Source organism: Vicugna pacos, chromosome 3, assembly GCF_048564905.1.
Source record: "Vicugna pacos chromosome 3, VicPac4, whole genome shotgun sequence".
NCBI lineage: Eukaryota > Metazoa > Chordata > Mammalia > Artiodactyla > Camelidae > Vicugna > Vicugna pacos.
Genome location: NC_132989.1, coordinates 10842833 through 10860388, shown reverse-complemented (window position 1 = coordinate 10860388; position 17556 = coordinate 10842833). Strand labels below are relative to the sequence as shown.

Here is a 17556-nt window from a genome sequence, read left to right as displayed (position 1 = left end):
GTGAGTGTGTGTGTGTATATATATAAATATAAATATAAATATATATATATTTATATATATATGTAGTGGGAAAATCTCTAAAAAATAAATTTTATTGGCCAGTTTGGGCAAGAGATCTTGGGTTAATACCTGTTTATTATTTGACTTATGTGAATTACTAACTTTTCACTCTTCTTAGCCTTCAACAAACTAGCTCTTTGTGGTTTTTTATGTAATAATGGTCTCTGTTAATGAATACATGTAGAATGTTTCCACTTGTGATCCTTAAATATTTCCCATCAAATTTGAGGTCATGTTGCTCAGAAAGATAAATAAGCTCTGGAAAAGATTCTGAGTATCCATTGTTTTACAGGTTTCTTTCAGCTCACAACATTTTACCCCAATCACATATCCACACAAGTACGTCTCTTGAAATATCTCGAAAATGGGAGAAGAAGAATAAAATTGTTTATCCTCCACAATTGCCTGGAGAACCTCGGAGACCAGCTGTAAGTTTGTGGGGAGAAATAATCCCTTGGTTTTGATAAAGTGCTCTTACTCTCACTCAATAAAGCAATGGTTTATTTTTCCATGTTGAGAAAAGAAAGAATTATATAGCAATTTACTTGATCCTTTAATTGATACAGAAAATGTTCTAGATTTATTATTTTGGTAGTTTAAAAAGATCATCTTTGACTTATTTGCTTGCCTTTGACATAACCTCCTGGATAGGGACCTTAACTCTAAAACTAAGCTAATAGCTTGGGATTGAGTTTGATTTTTTGACTCCCAGAGGCTTGATAATGGATTCTTGATAATGGAGCATGAGAAGTTGACAAGAGTGGCTTAAACCATTGGCCAGTATTTAAATCATATATACGGTTTTTCAGTATTTTATATTTTAACATAGACACTCTTGGTTGTGGGATTTTTCTTTCTTTTCTTTTGTATTTCACAAAAATTTGAAGCTGAGGTTTGAATTTAATCATTAGATTCCTTCCAGAGATATCTTTTTTCTTCTAGAGTTTTATCTTTAGCTGCTCAGAATCCTTTTATGTTCACCACACTGCTAGAGATTGCTCTAGTCTGAGATAAAAGACTCATTTCTAGCCTAATGTAAATTTTCTCTGGGATGCATACACATTGGTTAAAAAGTTTAAATAAGTAATAATAGCATAAACAGGATGGGAACATTTGAATCCTTAAAATAGACTGTGATAAGTACTTTAGAAATAGAACAATTGGGTTAATTATAAATCAGTTCAGCAAACATCTTTTAATGGCCTTTGGAATTTAACGCTACTAGACAGTATCATCTAAGTAATGTCATTTGCTTAGGTTTTCTATGAACTTGATGGCATGCATTTCATTAAAATTCAATTGCTGTCTAGATACTAGTCTGAATTAACTTAGTTTTATGGGGTTTTTTTCTTTTTTTTCTTATTTAAGGGAGTTAATTTTTTTATTTACAGACCTCCCAGATGTTTGGGAACTAAGAAGAAAAAGAGATTCTGATAGTTTAAACAAATATTTTTTCTTAACACCTTTATTGTGGTACGGTTCCTGTACAGTAAACTGCACATATTTCAAATGTACAATTTGATGAATTTTGATAGATGTTTATATACCAATGAAACCACCACCACAATCAAGATAGCTAACATTTCCATCACTCCCCAAGAGGTGCAATTTTCAAATTCCCAATTTGTCCCTTCCCACTTCCTGTATTACCCCGGATAACCATGAGTTTGTTCTCTATGTCTGTGAGTCTGTTTCTGTTTTGTAGGTAAGTTCCTTTGTGTCCTTTTTTTAGATTCCACATATAAGCAATATCATATGGCATTTTTCTTTCTCTGTCTGGCTTACTTCACTTAGAATAATAATCTCCATGTTCATCCATGTTGCTGCAAATGGCATTATTTTATTTCATTTTTGTGGCTGAGTAGTATTCCATTATATATATATATATAATGTATATATACATATACATACATATATATATAATGTATATATACATATACATACATATATATGTATATATATATATACATAATATATATATATATGTATATATATGTATATGTATATGTGTGTGTGTGTGTATATATATATCACATCTTCTTTATCCAGTAATCTGTTGATGGACATTTGGGTTGCTTCCATGTCTTGGCTTTTGTAAATAGTGCTGCTGTGAACATAGGGGTGGATGTGTCTTTTTGAATTATATTTTTCTGTGGGTATATGCCCAGGAGTGGGATTGCTGGATCATATGGTAAGTCTGTTTTTAGTTTTTTAAGGAACCTCCATACTGTCCTCCATGTGGCTGCACCAATTTACGTTCCCACCAACAGTATAGAAGGGTTCCTTTTTCTCCATACCTTCTCCAGCATTTTTCATTTGTGGGCTTTTTAATGATGGCCATTCTGACTGGTGTGAGGTGTTATCTCATTGTAGATTTGATTTGCATTTCTCTTAACAATTAGTGACGTTGAGCATCTTTTCACAGGCTTATTGGCCATCTGTATGTCTTCTTTGGAGAGATGTCTATTTAGGTCTTCTGCCCATTTTTTGATTGGGTTGCTTGTTTTTTGATATTAAGTTGTATGAGCTGTTTGTATATTTTGGAAATTAGCCCCTTGTCGGTCGCATTATTTACAAATATTTTCTCCTACTCTGTAAGTTGTCTTTTCGTTTTGTTGATGGTATCCTTAGCTGTGCAGAAGCTTTTAAGTTCAGTTAGATCCGTTTGTTTGTTTTTGCTTTTATTTCCATTACTCCAGGAGCTGGTTCAAAAAAATATGTTGCTGTGATTTATGTCCAAGAGTATTCTGCCTATGTCTTCCTCTAGGAGTTTTATATTATCTGTCTTTAATCCATTTTGAGTTTATTTTTGTATATCATGTTAGAAATGTTCTAATTACAGCCTCTTACAGGTAGCTGTCCACTTTCCCAGCACCACTTATTGAAGAGACTGTCTTTTTTCTATTGTATATTCTTACCTCCTTTGTTGTAGATTAATTGACCATTAGTGTGTGAGTTTATTTCCTGACAGTCTTTCCTGTTCCATTGATCTGTGGTCTATTTTTGTGTCAGTACAGTACTCTTTTGATTAATGTAACTTTGTAGTATAGCCTGAAGTCAGGGAGCATAATTCCCCTAGCTCTATTTTTCTTTTTTCAAGATTGTTTAGGCAATTTGGCTATATTTTGTGTTTCCTTACAAATTTTAACATTTTTTGGTTCCAGCTCTTTAAAAACTGCCATTGGTGATTTGATAGGGATTGCATTGAATCTGTATATTGCCTTGGGGTAGTGTGGCCATTTTAACAATATTGATTCTTCTAATCCAAGAACATGGTATATCTTTCCATTTGTTTATGTCATCTTCAGTTTCTTATTTATTATTTTTAATTTTTTTTTTATTTTGGGGGAAGAAGTAATTACGTTTATTTATTTTTAGGGGAGGTCCTGGGCATTGAACCCAGGACCTCATGCATGCTAAGCATGCACTCTACTGCTTGAGCTATACCCTCTCCCCTTGTCTTCAGTTTCTTTCATAACTGTCTTATAGTTTTCAGAGAACAGGTCTTTGGCGTCCTCAGGTGGGTTTATTCCTAGGTATTTTATTCTTTTCGGTGTGGTGGTAAATGGTATTGTTTCCTTTATTTCTTTTTCTGCTATTTCATTGTTAGAAATACAACTGAATTGTGTATATTAATTTTGTATCCTGCAACTTTACCAAATTTGTTGATGAATTCTAGTAGTTTTCTGGTCGCTTCTTGAGAGTTTTCTATGTGCAGCATTATGCCATCTGCAAATGGTGACAGTTACTTTTTCATTTCCAATTTGGATTCCTTTTATTTCTTTTTCTTCTCTGATTGCCATGGCTAGGACTTCCCAAAGTACGTTGAATAAAAGTGGCAAGGGTGGACATCCTTGTCTTGCTCCTGCTTAGAGGAAATGCTTTCAGCTTTTACCCATTAAGTAGGACGTTAGCTGTGGGTTTGTCATATATGGCTTTATTATGTTGAGGTATATTCTGTCTGTGCCCACTTTCTGGAGAGGTTTTATCATAAACGGATGTTGAATTTTAGCAAAAGCTTTTTCTACGCCTATTGATGATCATATGGTTTTTATTCTTCAATTTGTTAATGTGGTTTTTCACATTGATTTATTTGCTGATATTGAAAAATTTTTGCATGCCTAGGATAAATCCCACTTGATCATGGTGTATGATCCTTTTAATGCGTTGTTGGAGTCCATTTGCTAGTATTTTGTTGAGAATTTTTGCATCTATATTCGTAAGTGATATTGGCCTGTAAATTTCTTTTTTGTGTTAGCTTTATCTGATTTTGGTATCACGGTGAAGATGGCTTCATAGAATGAGTTTGGAAGTGTTCCTTCCTCTGCAATTTTTTGGAATAGTTTCAGGATAGGTGTTAACTCTTCTTTAAATGTTTGGTAGGATTCATCTGTGAAGCCATCTGAAAACAAACTTAAATTTTCATACTTTTTTATGCCATAAGATCTTAGAAGTTTGATTTGTCCCAGAATTGGTGCTAAGTGTTGGCTCCCTTTTGTAATCAACCAAAATTTAGAAAAAGTTATACCTTTTTACAAATATCATAAATAAAATATTTTCTGTAATTAATGAGCTTTCTTCTGTCTTGAGCTCCTTGGACTTAGGTATTAATTGGAAACTAAGAAATCATAACAGTATCTGTCAGGTCTAGAATCTAAAAGCAAAATTTTTATTTTGTAGTACTAGTCTTTTTGGATGTTAAAACAAACGTACTTCAGGCTGCATCCCAAATAGCAAAATTCATTTAGTTAGCAGTAGATCATCTATTTAACCCTAGCAAATGAAGAACAGTGCTGATTGGATCATTTGTTATATACTGTAATTTACTGGAACATTTTGGTTAACCTTTTTGCGTCTATATACTCCTTAGTGCCTGTATGAAGACATTTGGTTTGATTTTATGTAGGCACTTTGGAGAAACCCAATTTCTCTGTTTTGCACAGATTTTTGTTTGAAGGAATAATCCTTTTTTGGGACAAATTAAGACTTGGAAAATACATTAACATTTTCTGACTTTAAATAGTATTTGGTAAATTGATACTGATGTGTCAGTTATACATGACTGTTATGACTGAAATATTAATGCCCTTCATAAATACCTTGTTTACTAGCAGGGAGTAGTTTGCTCACTTAGCCACATAGTTTATACACTGTGCCATTATGTGCAGCGGCCCCTAGGCTTTCCAGCCTGCTAGCTGCAGACATTTAAAAAACCAGTTTTATCTCTTGTTTAAAAGAGGGCCAGGTAGTGTTTATCACTCTACCTCATTCTGATCTTCATCATTTAGAATATGCTGTTAAACAAATCATGGTGAATGGAGCAGTGTGTAAATCTGATAGCGGTAAGTTAAAATGAATGTCACCAATTTAGATTAGTCCTGTTATTTTTAAGACTATCTTCCTAGTTTAGCTAGCACCAGTTTCCAGACAGTGTAGATTCATATGTGGACTTTATCTCACAAGTGGCTTCATCATGGTGAAGAAAGTGAGCCAGAGAGAAATGAAAAGGCTTTCTTTGTAATAGTCAAAACTTGTTAAATTGGGCTTTACTTTATGGTATCTTTGAAGAAACCTATGTTAAATAAATTGAAAGCGTCCTGAGACTGTATCAAAACTATTTGAACAGTCATTTCTATAAGAGGCATGTTTTTAATTTGTGGATTAATTGACATACTGATAATGCGTGATCCTTATGAGTCACTAATGTGGATCCCATGAGATTCTAGAGCTTTAGTTAGATGACTTTTTTTTTGTTACTTGCGTTATTATGTGCAGTTAAAAATAAATTAACTTGTTTAAAAGTTACTGGTTTAGACATTTCATAATTTAGACTTACTTTTACCTCATTTGAATAACTGTTTTACACGTTACATTGTAATGTAACTTTACCTAATTTTGCCGTGTAGGTTAATTAATAGCAGTGATATTTAACCAGGCCTTCTGACCTCTAACCTTGCCACTTAATTTATTTCCTGTGGTAGATTTATTTACTGAGACGTCAGTTTATCTTTAGAAAGTCCCCTTAGTCATTGTATCTGCCCAAAGTACGTGTTAAGCTCTAGTTTTTGAAAAGGATGATTGAATAACTCTCCCCTTTTTTTGTAAACAGTTGCTTTCTTTTTTCTCAGTGTTTTGTCAGGATTACAAGTATCTTTTTTAAAAATTTGAGGATAGTGAGTAGAGGGTATAGTTCAGTGGTAGAATGCATGCTTGGCTTGCATGAGGTCCTGGTTCAATCCCCAGTGCCTCCTTTAAAGGGGGGAAAACATTAGAAAACAATTTGAGGATAATCATGTACAATTCGGATTTAAAGATACCCCACCGTGACAAACCAGGAGTTGAAAGTTTTCTATATAAAAGATTTTATAGAGTGTATTAATTTTTTGCAGATTAATATTATCAGTCATGACAGTTCTTCTTTCCTCTCCCTGCTCCCCAGAACACTTTATTGCTGAAAATGTAATTAGGCTATTGCTACAGTTTTCAGCTTGTCAGCTTCTATTGCAGCTGAAATGAAATCTGCTGCATGTTAAAAGTATGGCCACTTGAGAAAGCTCTGTTACTTCTAAGGGCATTTGGAAATTTCCGGCAGGAGTCAGAATGTTAGAAAGTTCTGAGTTTTTTCTGCTATTATTTGCCTTGAAAAATGTTTTCTAATTTTTTTCAAGTGTCAGTATGCTGTAGTAGTGGGAAGAATGTGGGTTTTAGAGTCCCAAGGGGGAACTTTAAAGATACACTGGCCAGAAATTGTATTAGGCCCTTCACATACTTCCTTGGGTGGCACTAGCTTTGTCTCGTACTTTGCAATCTTGGACAATTTATTTGATTTCTCTGATTTTCATTTTGTAAAAGGTTTATAAAATATTTTCTCTCCCAACTCTCAGAGTTAGATCATATGAAATAATAGGCTTGAGAAGTGCTTGATGAACTATAAATTGTTTAATGGATGATTGATTAAAAGATTCAATAGGATATACCTACTACTATAAATAGAAGGTAATAGGAGCTAACATTTACTAAAATCTTACCCACTGTAAAGTACTTTATTTACATAGGTTACTTCATTTAATCCTTTTTAGAGTTTTATATGTTTGGTACTGTTATCTTCATTTTAAAGAAGAAACTTAGGCAGAGAGAGGTTGAATAGCCTGGGTTTTGTAGCTGGTAAATGGTAGAGTTGGGATTCAAACCCACATAGTCTGATTCTAGAACCTATGCTCTTGACCAAACACGTAGAATACTGGTTTTCTTATGAAAATAGTTATTTTGTCCATTTCACCATTGTTCTCCTAACAAGGGACTTTTTTCTTAATGTACCTTTTCTTTTGTTCTTTTAGCCAGGTAAATGTTTTCAAAAATACTTTCATTTAAATCTTTTACTATGCCTCTGGATAGCAATGTTGCAAATATTGGCACCCTCTAGCCATTTTATAGTTGTTTCTCTCTTAGTAACCTTTATAATATAGTGAGACTTTGGAAAAATGTAACTTTACAAATTCTTAATAGTTTTTAATTTCTTATGGCAGCATTTTCACTAGGCATAGAAACTAGAAACTTTATTAACAGTGTGTTACTGTCATTTTGATAAACTTGTTTTTTTGTTCTCTTCCCGTTTTAAGGAAATCTACCATTGTCGAAGACAGATAAAGTACAGCAAAGACAAGATGTGGTATTTGGCAAAATTGGTAAGCTAAAATGCCTACACTTAGGCAAAGGAGCCACAGATTTTGTCCCAGGAAATTTGGAAAAGCAAAAAAACCTGTCCTGATTTCTCGAGAAATTGAGGAATATAATTGCATTTTCAGACATTTGGTTGGTAATCCAAAAAGGATAGCTCAGAGATGAGTGGTTTTGCTTAATTTTTACCTTTGGGTAAACTAAACCATGTTGGATCCATAGATATTTAGAACAAAGGTATCAAAAACTTGGCTACAGTTTAAGAATCCAGGAAGCAAATTCAGCCTATTTCAAAACTATTGACTTTTTTTAAGTTTTTCCCTTGGAAAATGAAATTTATATATGAGAGAATACAAAAGCACCAAATATACTTGTAATACATTTATTCTATAGTAGATATCTCAAATGCCTAGTGTGGTCCTTGCCAACCTGTAGTCTTTCTCTGTTATGTCTGCTCTCTTTTTTATTATCACTGAAACCATTATAATCCAGGTTTTATTGTTAAAATGTTTTAAGTCTGATTTTGACTTAGAGTGGTGGCATCCCTTTTCAAACTTGTTTTCTTCCTTTTTGCCTGCATTTAGTTAGCTATTTTTATACTTAATGAAAAAGGTTTTCCCCATCTTATTGAGGAATAAGTAACATGTAACTAGTTAGTTATTTTTAGAAATTATTTGAATTATGTAAGGTTCTTTTCATTGAAAAGAGAACACTGACTTTATAAACTAATTTATTTTCTCTTGTTTGTTACTCATTAATTCTAGATACGAGGAATGTCCATTGACCAGGCTCTGGCTCAATTGGAATTCAGTGACAAAAAAGGGGCCCAGATAATTAAAGAGGTAAACTAAGATTGATGGGGAGGGAGCGCATAGCTGTCTTGCAGATGTTAGTAAGCTTGGCCTGAGTCCTGAATTCCCTGAATTTCTTGGTGTAAATGCATAGTTTATATAACACAGATTTAGGGTACTCAGTTTATTAATGTTCTCATACCCCAGGACTGTTGTGTGCTTTAAGTAATTTTTTTCCTGAGATGCTTTTATTTGCATCAGATGGCAATTTCTATTTTGTGGTCAGTCTATGAAGTGATACGCCTTATTTTTAATGATTGGGGGCTTGATAAATTTTTTAGAAGTTTTTTTTGGGTCAGTTCTGTGACTGAGTGATTTTGTAACTAACCGAGTGGAAAGGACACTGGACTGGGACTCAGGGGACTTGATTGTTTTCTCTGACAATTTCTGTTGTGACCATGGGCAAGACCCTTGTCTAGTTCCATTTTTCTCATTTGTGGACTCGGTGGGATTGGATTAGATTATCTCTAAAGACCCTTCTAGCTCTAAATGTAGCTGATTTACTAGGTGCAAATGTGCTCATGGTATTTGTGCTGACTTACTGTAGGTGCATGAGCATTCTTGCTTCAAAAGGCATGGTTGAGACTATCTGGGGATATCAGCATTATTTTTTATACTTCAGTTAATTTTCAGTTAACTAAAATTTCAATTCAGATGTTATGTTTTCAGTGTTTTTTTATTTTCTAGTTTTGTAGTTGAATGGTTGAGATTGTTGGATTCAGACTTCCAAGAGGCTCTATTGTAACACCTATATTTAATTCCATTCAGAGTGCAATGACTGAGTATCTGTTTTGTACTCAGCTTTGAAGCACATTCTCGTCCTTAAAGTAGTGAAAGATCTGATTTCTGTTCTTTCTGGCAACAATTGTCCTATTTAAAAATGTGTTCCGGAGGAAGTTAACTTAATTTAAAATATCTATGGAGTATACATTTAGTAATTCTTAAAGGAAATTTTGAAGTATGATTTTCTCTACTTGTCTGATGTTGTTAATGGTTATTTTGGATCCAAAGTTTAAGAATTTTCATTAAGATTTACCTCTTGAGCTTCTTGAAGGTTTTGGCTAGCTTTTGACTCAAAGATACAGTGTTCATTAGCAAGGGTGCTGCTGCAAGTGCTGTCATCTCCTCCTTTCAGCTGACACGTTCCATTTACAACTGAGCAGGACGGACTGTGTTCCTTGCACTTGCAGGTCTTGTCTGAGGAAGGAAAGCTCACTGTATTCCTTCTCCTTAGCATCGTTATCATCTGATATTCTCTTTTTAAAATTGACTATAAAAGGGAGGCATGTGAGTAGCAGTCATGTTACAGAGATAACAAGAAATGAGAAATTTAATTCTGTTTTAATTCATGGTCTGCCATATACATGTCTTTCTTTTTCTTGTTTAAGGTTCTCTTAGAAGCACAAGATATGGCAGTGAGAGACCACAATGTGGAATTTAGATCCAATTTGTATGTAGGTAAGATCTTTAATATTCTTAGTTTTAGAAAATATGTTCCAATAGCGATGCCAAGTTCTTTATCTAACAATAATCTTTGATATCTAACTCCTTAGGACTGTGTTTACCAGTGAGAATGCTGATAATAACTTATTCTTCAGCCTTCTACATGCTGTTAGTCTTCTGTAAATGGTCATAATTTTATTGTTTTATTGTTACTTGTTCTGTAATGTGACTGAGATCATGAAACCTATTGCTGATAATTATTAAATAATGGATATCAAGGTGGTACATAGTATGTGGTTTTTTAATCATAATAAAACTAAGAAAAACATAGCTGATTTTTTAAATGAAGTATTGGTCATCCCAAATGAAATATATATAAAGGATCACACGTAGACTTAAAAAATCTTTATTTATGATGTGCCAGGCCAGGTGCTTCATCCATAAAGGTTTCTTATAAATTAAACTTCCAATTACATGGAAAGTCTGTTGATTTATAAAAGGCCTTCAAAGGCTCAGGTGACTCAGATGTGTTTGTCCACCCTTTATTATTATATCCTGAAGCATCATCTCCAGTTTTATATGCCTGTTCCACATCAAATTAAGTTAATATAAGTGAAGATGCTTTGGGAAGCATGAAGCACTGTGCAAAGGTAAGAGATTTTTTAGTACTATACCTTCACACACTTTTTCTAGAAAGAGATCACTGTTTATAATGAAGCTCTCTTGCCCCCTTCCGACACCACAGTAAAGTCGTGTGGTGGTTGGAGTTAATGCAGCAGTTACTCCTAACTTCAGCAGTTTTGTAATCAAAGATGGTAATGTCAAAGCAGAATTTTCTCAATCTCCTAAACCTACATATAAGAAGGACTATTTATCTAAGAACATTTAATCTCAAGATTTAGGGACTGCTACTCTACAAATAGAGGGGAAAGGGCTGAATCATTATGGAGGAAGTTAGCTGTGCCTTATAATTTTTCAACAGTTAGAATTTTTAAAGAAATCTAAATTCCACTTTGTCACTTAACCTCTGCCCTACTGCAGAAAATTATTCTGGTTAAGTTAAAATCTTAACTCATCTATAATTGATGCTGGCAACCACACCTACTTCAGAAATTCAAATGAGTTATGATTTTTGATTGAAATATTTTAAAGCTGAATCTTACATAATTATATTCTGATACATGCATAGATGCAGAAGGAAATTAAAACTCAGAAGATGTAGCCCACAGTAGTTAATCATAAACATTTTCTTGTGGGAATAACATGAGTAAATAATGCTGGGAGGGCCCAGAATTGATGGAAGACATGCAATGAGTGAAGAGCAAGACCATTTGCTTAAAACCTCTTGGTGATCTTTCCTGCTCTGTGACTCAATGTCAAGTGAAATTTGATTTTTTTCGTTTCATAAGAATATTGACTTCTTAGCTGATATATAACACTTCAAAATGAAATTCAGATGTAAATAAAATGGATTTTTGTCTTTAAATCCATTTCAGTAGTTGTAGTATAGAGAGAGAGAGTGAAGAGCTTAATCTGTCTTCCTAAATGAAGGAGCAAAGTCCAGTGTTGCCTTTAAGCAAAAATAAACTTAACCAATTTTATGTGACTGGGCCTGTAATTCATTGGTCTCCTTATGTACATTTCTGCTGAAAAAGCTCTGCCCCTCCTGTACCCTCTGGTAAGTTCAGATTTGTCTTACGATTTTAGTAAATATTTGATTTATTTAAAATTTTTTTGTTTTTTTTTGCAGTGAGGAGGTGATTAGGTTTATTTATTTATTTATTTAATGGAAGTACTGGGGATTGAATCCAGGACTTCGTACATGCTAAGCACACATTCTACCACAGAGCTCTATCCTTCCCCCTTGTCTTATGATTTTAAAAACTCATTAGCTAAATATTTTGTTGCCTTACTCTATTATGAAGTAAAAAGAGATGTTTACTGCAGGAAGATGAAGTATCTGACCATGACATTCAGGCATCTTACCCCTGTATTTGCCAAACTTCTCTGATAAGAATCACTTGAGGTTCTTACTGAAAATACAGATTCCCAGGCCTCACCACAGACTCAATGGATCTGAAACCCCAGAAGAGAGGCCTGGGTGAGTACTCTAGTGATTCTTATAAAATGTGGGAAACTCGTTTATCAGCTTACCGTCTTTGAAAAGGCCTAGATGTTTCACTCCATAGACTTATTTTAGAGCTTTGAAAGATAGTTACTTGGCTGCCATTTTGGCTCAGCAATAGCTCTTTCTGTTCCCTGAGATAAGTAAGTACGGGCATTTGAGAGAAAGTCCTTTGGTAGCATATGTTCTCACTATATGGTAATTCCTTCAAATACTTGTCTTCAGTCTAAAGCTAATACCTGGTGTTGCGTGACAACAGACTTTGAAAGTTCATTTCCTTTTCAGCCTTACAACGATGACTAATGACACCGTGAATAGGCCTTAACAAGTGGATGTGGACTAATAAAATGTCACTGCTTCGTGCTTCATGACATCTAACGTGGTTTGCTTCAGGGAGAAAGTGACCGACTGACTTCGTAAAATCAGTCTTCTGGGCTAAGAGTGATGAGGGGAAGAGGGAGAGGGTTTTTAAAGTTAAAATGGTCAAGGTTCGCATTTACCTAAATACCAGTAATAGGAAATACTGACAATATTTTAAATATATGATGTCTGTTGGGCATTATCTTTAAAGAACATTATCTTGAACATTATCTTTAGAAGGTTGTTTCCATTTTCCAGATGTCTTAATGTTTTTTCTTTCATTCAAAAGATATTTGAGTGCTTTCAGTGGGTGTACTACCTGTACAGCTAGGTGATGGTGTGTCTTTTATAGCAATTTAAAACATTTAACACACATAGTTTTGTTCTTTGACAGTAATAGTCCTTGGGAAGAATACATTTTGGCTTTTAAAGATAGGCTTTTGTGGAGCTGAAAGAGTGTCCAAGGGAAAAGATTGATTTCAAAGTGAGGTAACCACTTCAGCAGAGGCACATAGGTTGCAGTGAGCAGTAGTTATGTGGCTCAGTGAGTAGAACAGTGTGACCGAAGTAGAGGCTTGACCTGGAGTAGATAACATTGGAAAGGTGGGTTGGGCCTAGATTCCAGGGGCTGAGCAAGGCAGGCTGTGGCATTCAGCTAAAACTGTATTGAAAAGGAACCACAGGAAGTTTTTGGATAAGAGGTTTTTGTTATTTAAGGCAGTGCTCTAAGACTGGTAACTCTAAGCAGTGGTATTGAAATTGTGCTGTGGGACCTTCTGAGTGGGGCCTGGGGCAAACAGAAGGGCTCCTTGATATCTTGGTCACTGCTGTATCCTTAGAGCTCAGGATAGAGCCTGGCACCCAGTAGGGGCTAAGAATTTCTATTTGTTGGGTGAATGAATGGCAACACACTTTTGGGTCTACCCCCACCCATGTTTCAGTAGGAACAGATCCAGATGAAAAAGGGCATCTACAAGTTGCCTTATTTTAATTGAAATGGTTCTGTTCAGAAGCAGTTTGAAACCCCTGTCATACAGAATCAGTGGAGGGGAGACTGGTGGAGGGGAGACCATACACCGATTTGGAGTCAATGTGGCGAAGTCCTGATTTCACTCAGGCCTCAGAGTGGCTGTGTTGTGTGTTCCCATTCCAGAGTATTAAAGAATCCTGGTGTTTCAGAAGAATTAATGTTTTTGCTTTTACATAAAAAATGGTGGCATTATGTGCATAAGGATAGGCAGATGGTATTTTATGGCTTAAGGATGAAATCATAACTGGCATTTAGCAGATATTGAGTGTCTGCTCTTAAGTGTTTTGGGAAAGATGGGGGGAAAATGGTAGTTAACATAGACCCTGATAGGGTTGGTCGTTGTGTTTTGATAGATTGTGTAGTGCTGCACAATTAGCTAATTTTGATACTTCTTTCACTGGAGTAGTATTCTTTATTCTCAAAGTATTCGGAAAGTGGTGCTCAAACTGGGTAAAGTAGCAGTTTTGGATAAAAGCAGCCATCATGTATGTAAAATCTTCTTAGAGGCTTTCTACACTCTTCCCAGTGTCACTATTCTTTTTTGTAGGTTTCCTCCTCACAGGTGGACCCAGGGCACATGGTGATACTTCATTATAAAGTGATTTGTATACTGCCGCTTTTTCTTTGGAAAATTAAAAAAAAATTTTTATTGAGGTATAATTGACATACATCCATTATATTTCAGGTGTACAACATAATAATTCAGTATTTGTATGTACTGTGAAGTAATCACCACAAGTCTTGTTAACATCAGTCACCATACATACAGAATTTTTTTTCTTATGAGAGAACATTTAAAAACTATTCTCTTAACAACTTTCAAATATACAGTACAGTATTATTAACTGTAGTCACTGTGCTGTACATAACATCCCCATGACTTAATTATTTTCTAATTGAAAGTTAGTACCTTTTGACTCTTCACCCATTTCGCCCACCTCCCCCCCAGCCCCATCTTTGGAAATTCTTACATCCATTTCTTTAGTGCCCCGAAGATGAAGTAAATAAAAGGGCAGTAGTTCTCCCCTTGTCTCACTGAGACCCTACGCAGTTTTCTTAATCATTTTCATCCTTAGATTTCTCTTGGCCAAAGCTAGATGCTTCTGCTGAAACCCATTTCATGAGAGAATTGTAGTTAGAGGGCTGTGGAGCACATACTTTGATGTAGTCCCTGTAACATAAAGTTCTGTCACAGTAAGAATAAAAGAATGGTGAGTATCAAAGTGGATTAATTTGATATGTGTTCTGTAGATTTTGCCTTTTTAAAAGGCTTATTAAATTTGCTTAAAAGAGTAAGACTAAATAAATTCAGAAGATAGTAGAAGGTGGTTACTACTGTGATTTACTGTGAGTGAACAGGTAAATGATTTCTTCTTGTACTACTTAAAAGGTTTCTTCCAATTTTACAAGGTCAAACTTTGACACGTAGAACGGGGGAGGAGACATGAGGGGGCAGATGTGATGCAGGAGTTCCTAAAACTGGCTATGAATCAGAATTTGCTTAGGAGTGGTGTTTGCTCAGGATATGATTTCCAAGGCCCAGCCTTGGATTCGCTTAGAATCTCCAGAGATGGGGTCTCAGCATCAGCATTTTAAATATGTTCCCTGGGTTAGTTTGATTCAGTTAACTTGAGGACAGCATTTGGGAACCACTGGTTCCAGGGACTTCTCATACAATTAGAATAAAATCAGAACTTCCCTCAGCCTGCAGTGCTCTGTTGATCTTGCCTTTATCTCTGACCTCTTCCCCTTGTTTGTGTCATGCTTCGCGTTCCTACACGTGATTTAGCAGCTCCTCTTCCTAAAACAGGCCAAGCACATTCCCACCATTGGGCCTTTGCTCTTGCTGTTCCTTCTGCCTGGAACTCGTTGGCCCTAGATAGTTGCATGAGTGATTCATTCTGGACTTGGATCAAATGCCTCTTTCTCAAGGATGCCCCTTGACACTGCCCAGTCTGAAGTTGCCCCCCAGCACCCCATCAGTCTTTGTCACGTAGTTGTTCTGTTTTATTCGTAGCACTGTCACTGACCTAAACGATGTTGTTTGTCTTCTGTCTTTCTCCTTTAGAGTATGCGCTGCGTGGAGGCAGGGCCCTTGCTAGTCTTGTTCACTCTTTTTTGTTTCTCTAGCACTTGGAGTAGAGTCTGGTCCTTAGGAAGGAAGGACTCTGGAGAGACCAGCCTGCTTTCACCAGCCATGAGCTCATGTAGTCTTAGAATCCTGTGTGGGAGAGGACGGACATTCCTCAGCTGGTCAGGCTTTAGTCTTGTGGATGCAGTCATTTCCTATTATTCTCTTTTTCTTCCCCATCTAGCGGAGTCCACTTCAGGGCGCGGCCAGTACCTGAAACGCATCCGATACCATGGCAGAGGTCGCTTTGGGATTATGGAGAAGGTTTTTTGCCATTATTTTGTGAAGTTGGTGGAAGGCCCCCCACCTCCACCGGAGGCACCGAAGTCAGCAGTCGCCCATGCCAGAGAGTATATCCAGGAGCTTCGCAACCGGACCATCATTCACACTCTGTGATGGGGGTATTCAACTCCACAGTGTACATATTTTAACATTTATTTCCTAAAACCAACAAAAATTAAAGACAAATGCTTTTTATAATTTGTCATTGAATTATTGAAATACGAAACACAACTGCTAGTTTTACATGAATATTTATAAGGCTTTGCCCAGCTCTCATGAGCCTCTGGGTGTATTTTATGCATTTGCAGCTTGGAAGGGAAAATCTCCTTTAAACATAGTAACAGACTATGTAATTCAGAAGGCTTTTTTGAGTACCGTATGAAGGGAACGTTAACTTTGCAGCTAGTGCCCCGCAGGTGGCAGCTTTGATACTGGACTTGAGTAGAAAGTTATAAGAAAGCTTGTCTTTGTTATTTCACTTGACTTTTCTCTTGGGACTGGTGAAGGGGTGGTGGAGGTGAGCATTGCTGCATGTTGTTTCACTGCAGTATTTTAGGGCATTCTGTTGTTTTGTTTATCCTTTAATTGTTGGCATATTTCAGTGGATGAAGGATTGTATTTTCCTTTACTGTTTTAGCAGTAACTTGGAATTACAGGAGTTTATTAGAAATATTAATCTAAAACTCTGAAAGCCCTTTAACTTAGAAAGTTTCATTCTGGTTAAAGACTTTTATGTCTCCTTCCAACAATAGTTTCTATTGCTTGGATATCTTGTTTAGTACTGATTAATTTTTCAGAGTGAATTCAATTTCCTAGAGAGGAATAGAACCAATTTCGGGATTGCGTTCTAAAATCAGGCAGTAGGTGGCACTGACTTCCCTCTTGTTAGCATAAAATTTTTAGAATTAGTGTTGAACACCACCTGGCTCTCATTGATACATGTGTTTTCTTTTTCGTTTTTCAGTTTGATTAGGTAGAATTGTTACAATTTGCACATATACAATATCTTGCATGTAAATACGTATATATAATATACTGCACATATTTTTAAAATTTACATATATGTAGTTTATTGTTTTTAAGAACTTTTAGAGCTTTAGCTTTTTAAGCTTACATAGTTATCAAAGGAATAAAGCCAACCACAAAATAAGAGTTAATTAAAAAAGATACATACACCCTGCTATTAACTGCGACGTTATTTATAAATGCCAAGATATGGAAGCACTTTTTTTAAAACAACTTTACTGTGGTATGATTCCTGTACAATAAACTGCACATAATTCAGATGTACAATTTGATGAATTTTGATAGATATATACTCCAGTGGAACCACTGCCACCACATCAAGATAGCTAACATTTCCATTGCTCCCCAAGAGGTGCAAATTTCAAACTCCCAGTTTATCCCTTCCCACCTCCTTTACCCCATAAATTTGTTCTCTATGTCTGTGAGTCTGTTTCTGTTTTGTAGATAAGTTCATTTGTGTCCTTTTTTTTTTTTAGATTCCACATTTAAGCAATATTATATGGTATTTTTCTTTCTCTTCCTGACTTCACTTAGAATGACAGTCTTTAGGTCCATCCATGTTTCCGCAAAT

The 17556-nt window shown here is 35.5% G+C and overlaps 1 protein-coding gene across 3 annotated transcripts in view; it reads left to right on the top strand.

The window, feature by feature from the left end:
- MRPL22 (mitochondrial ribosomal protein L22) overlaps window positions 1-16157 on the top strand; it is a 31225-nt gene extending 15068 nt beyond the window's left edge. For all 3 annotated transcript variants that reach the window (XM_072954036.1, XM_006214980.4, XM_072954043.1), the window contains 5 exons: window positions 353-488; window positions 7680-7745; window positions 8502-8579; window positions 9977-10046; window positions 15862-16157. In XM_072954036.1, coding sequence (XP_072810137.1) covers window positions 7725-7745; window positions 8502-8579; window positions 9977-10046; window positions 15862-16073 — 381 coding nt within the window. In that variant the 5' untranslated portion in view covers window positions 353-488; window positions 7680-7724 and the 3' untranslated portion in view covers window positions 16074-16157. The remainder of the gene's footprint in view (window positions 1-352; window positions 489-7679; window positions 7746-8501; window positions 8580-9976; window positions 10047-15861) is intronic.
- The last annotated feature ends 1399 nt before the right edge of the window (window positions 16158-17556 follow it).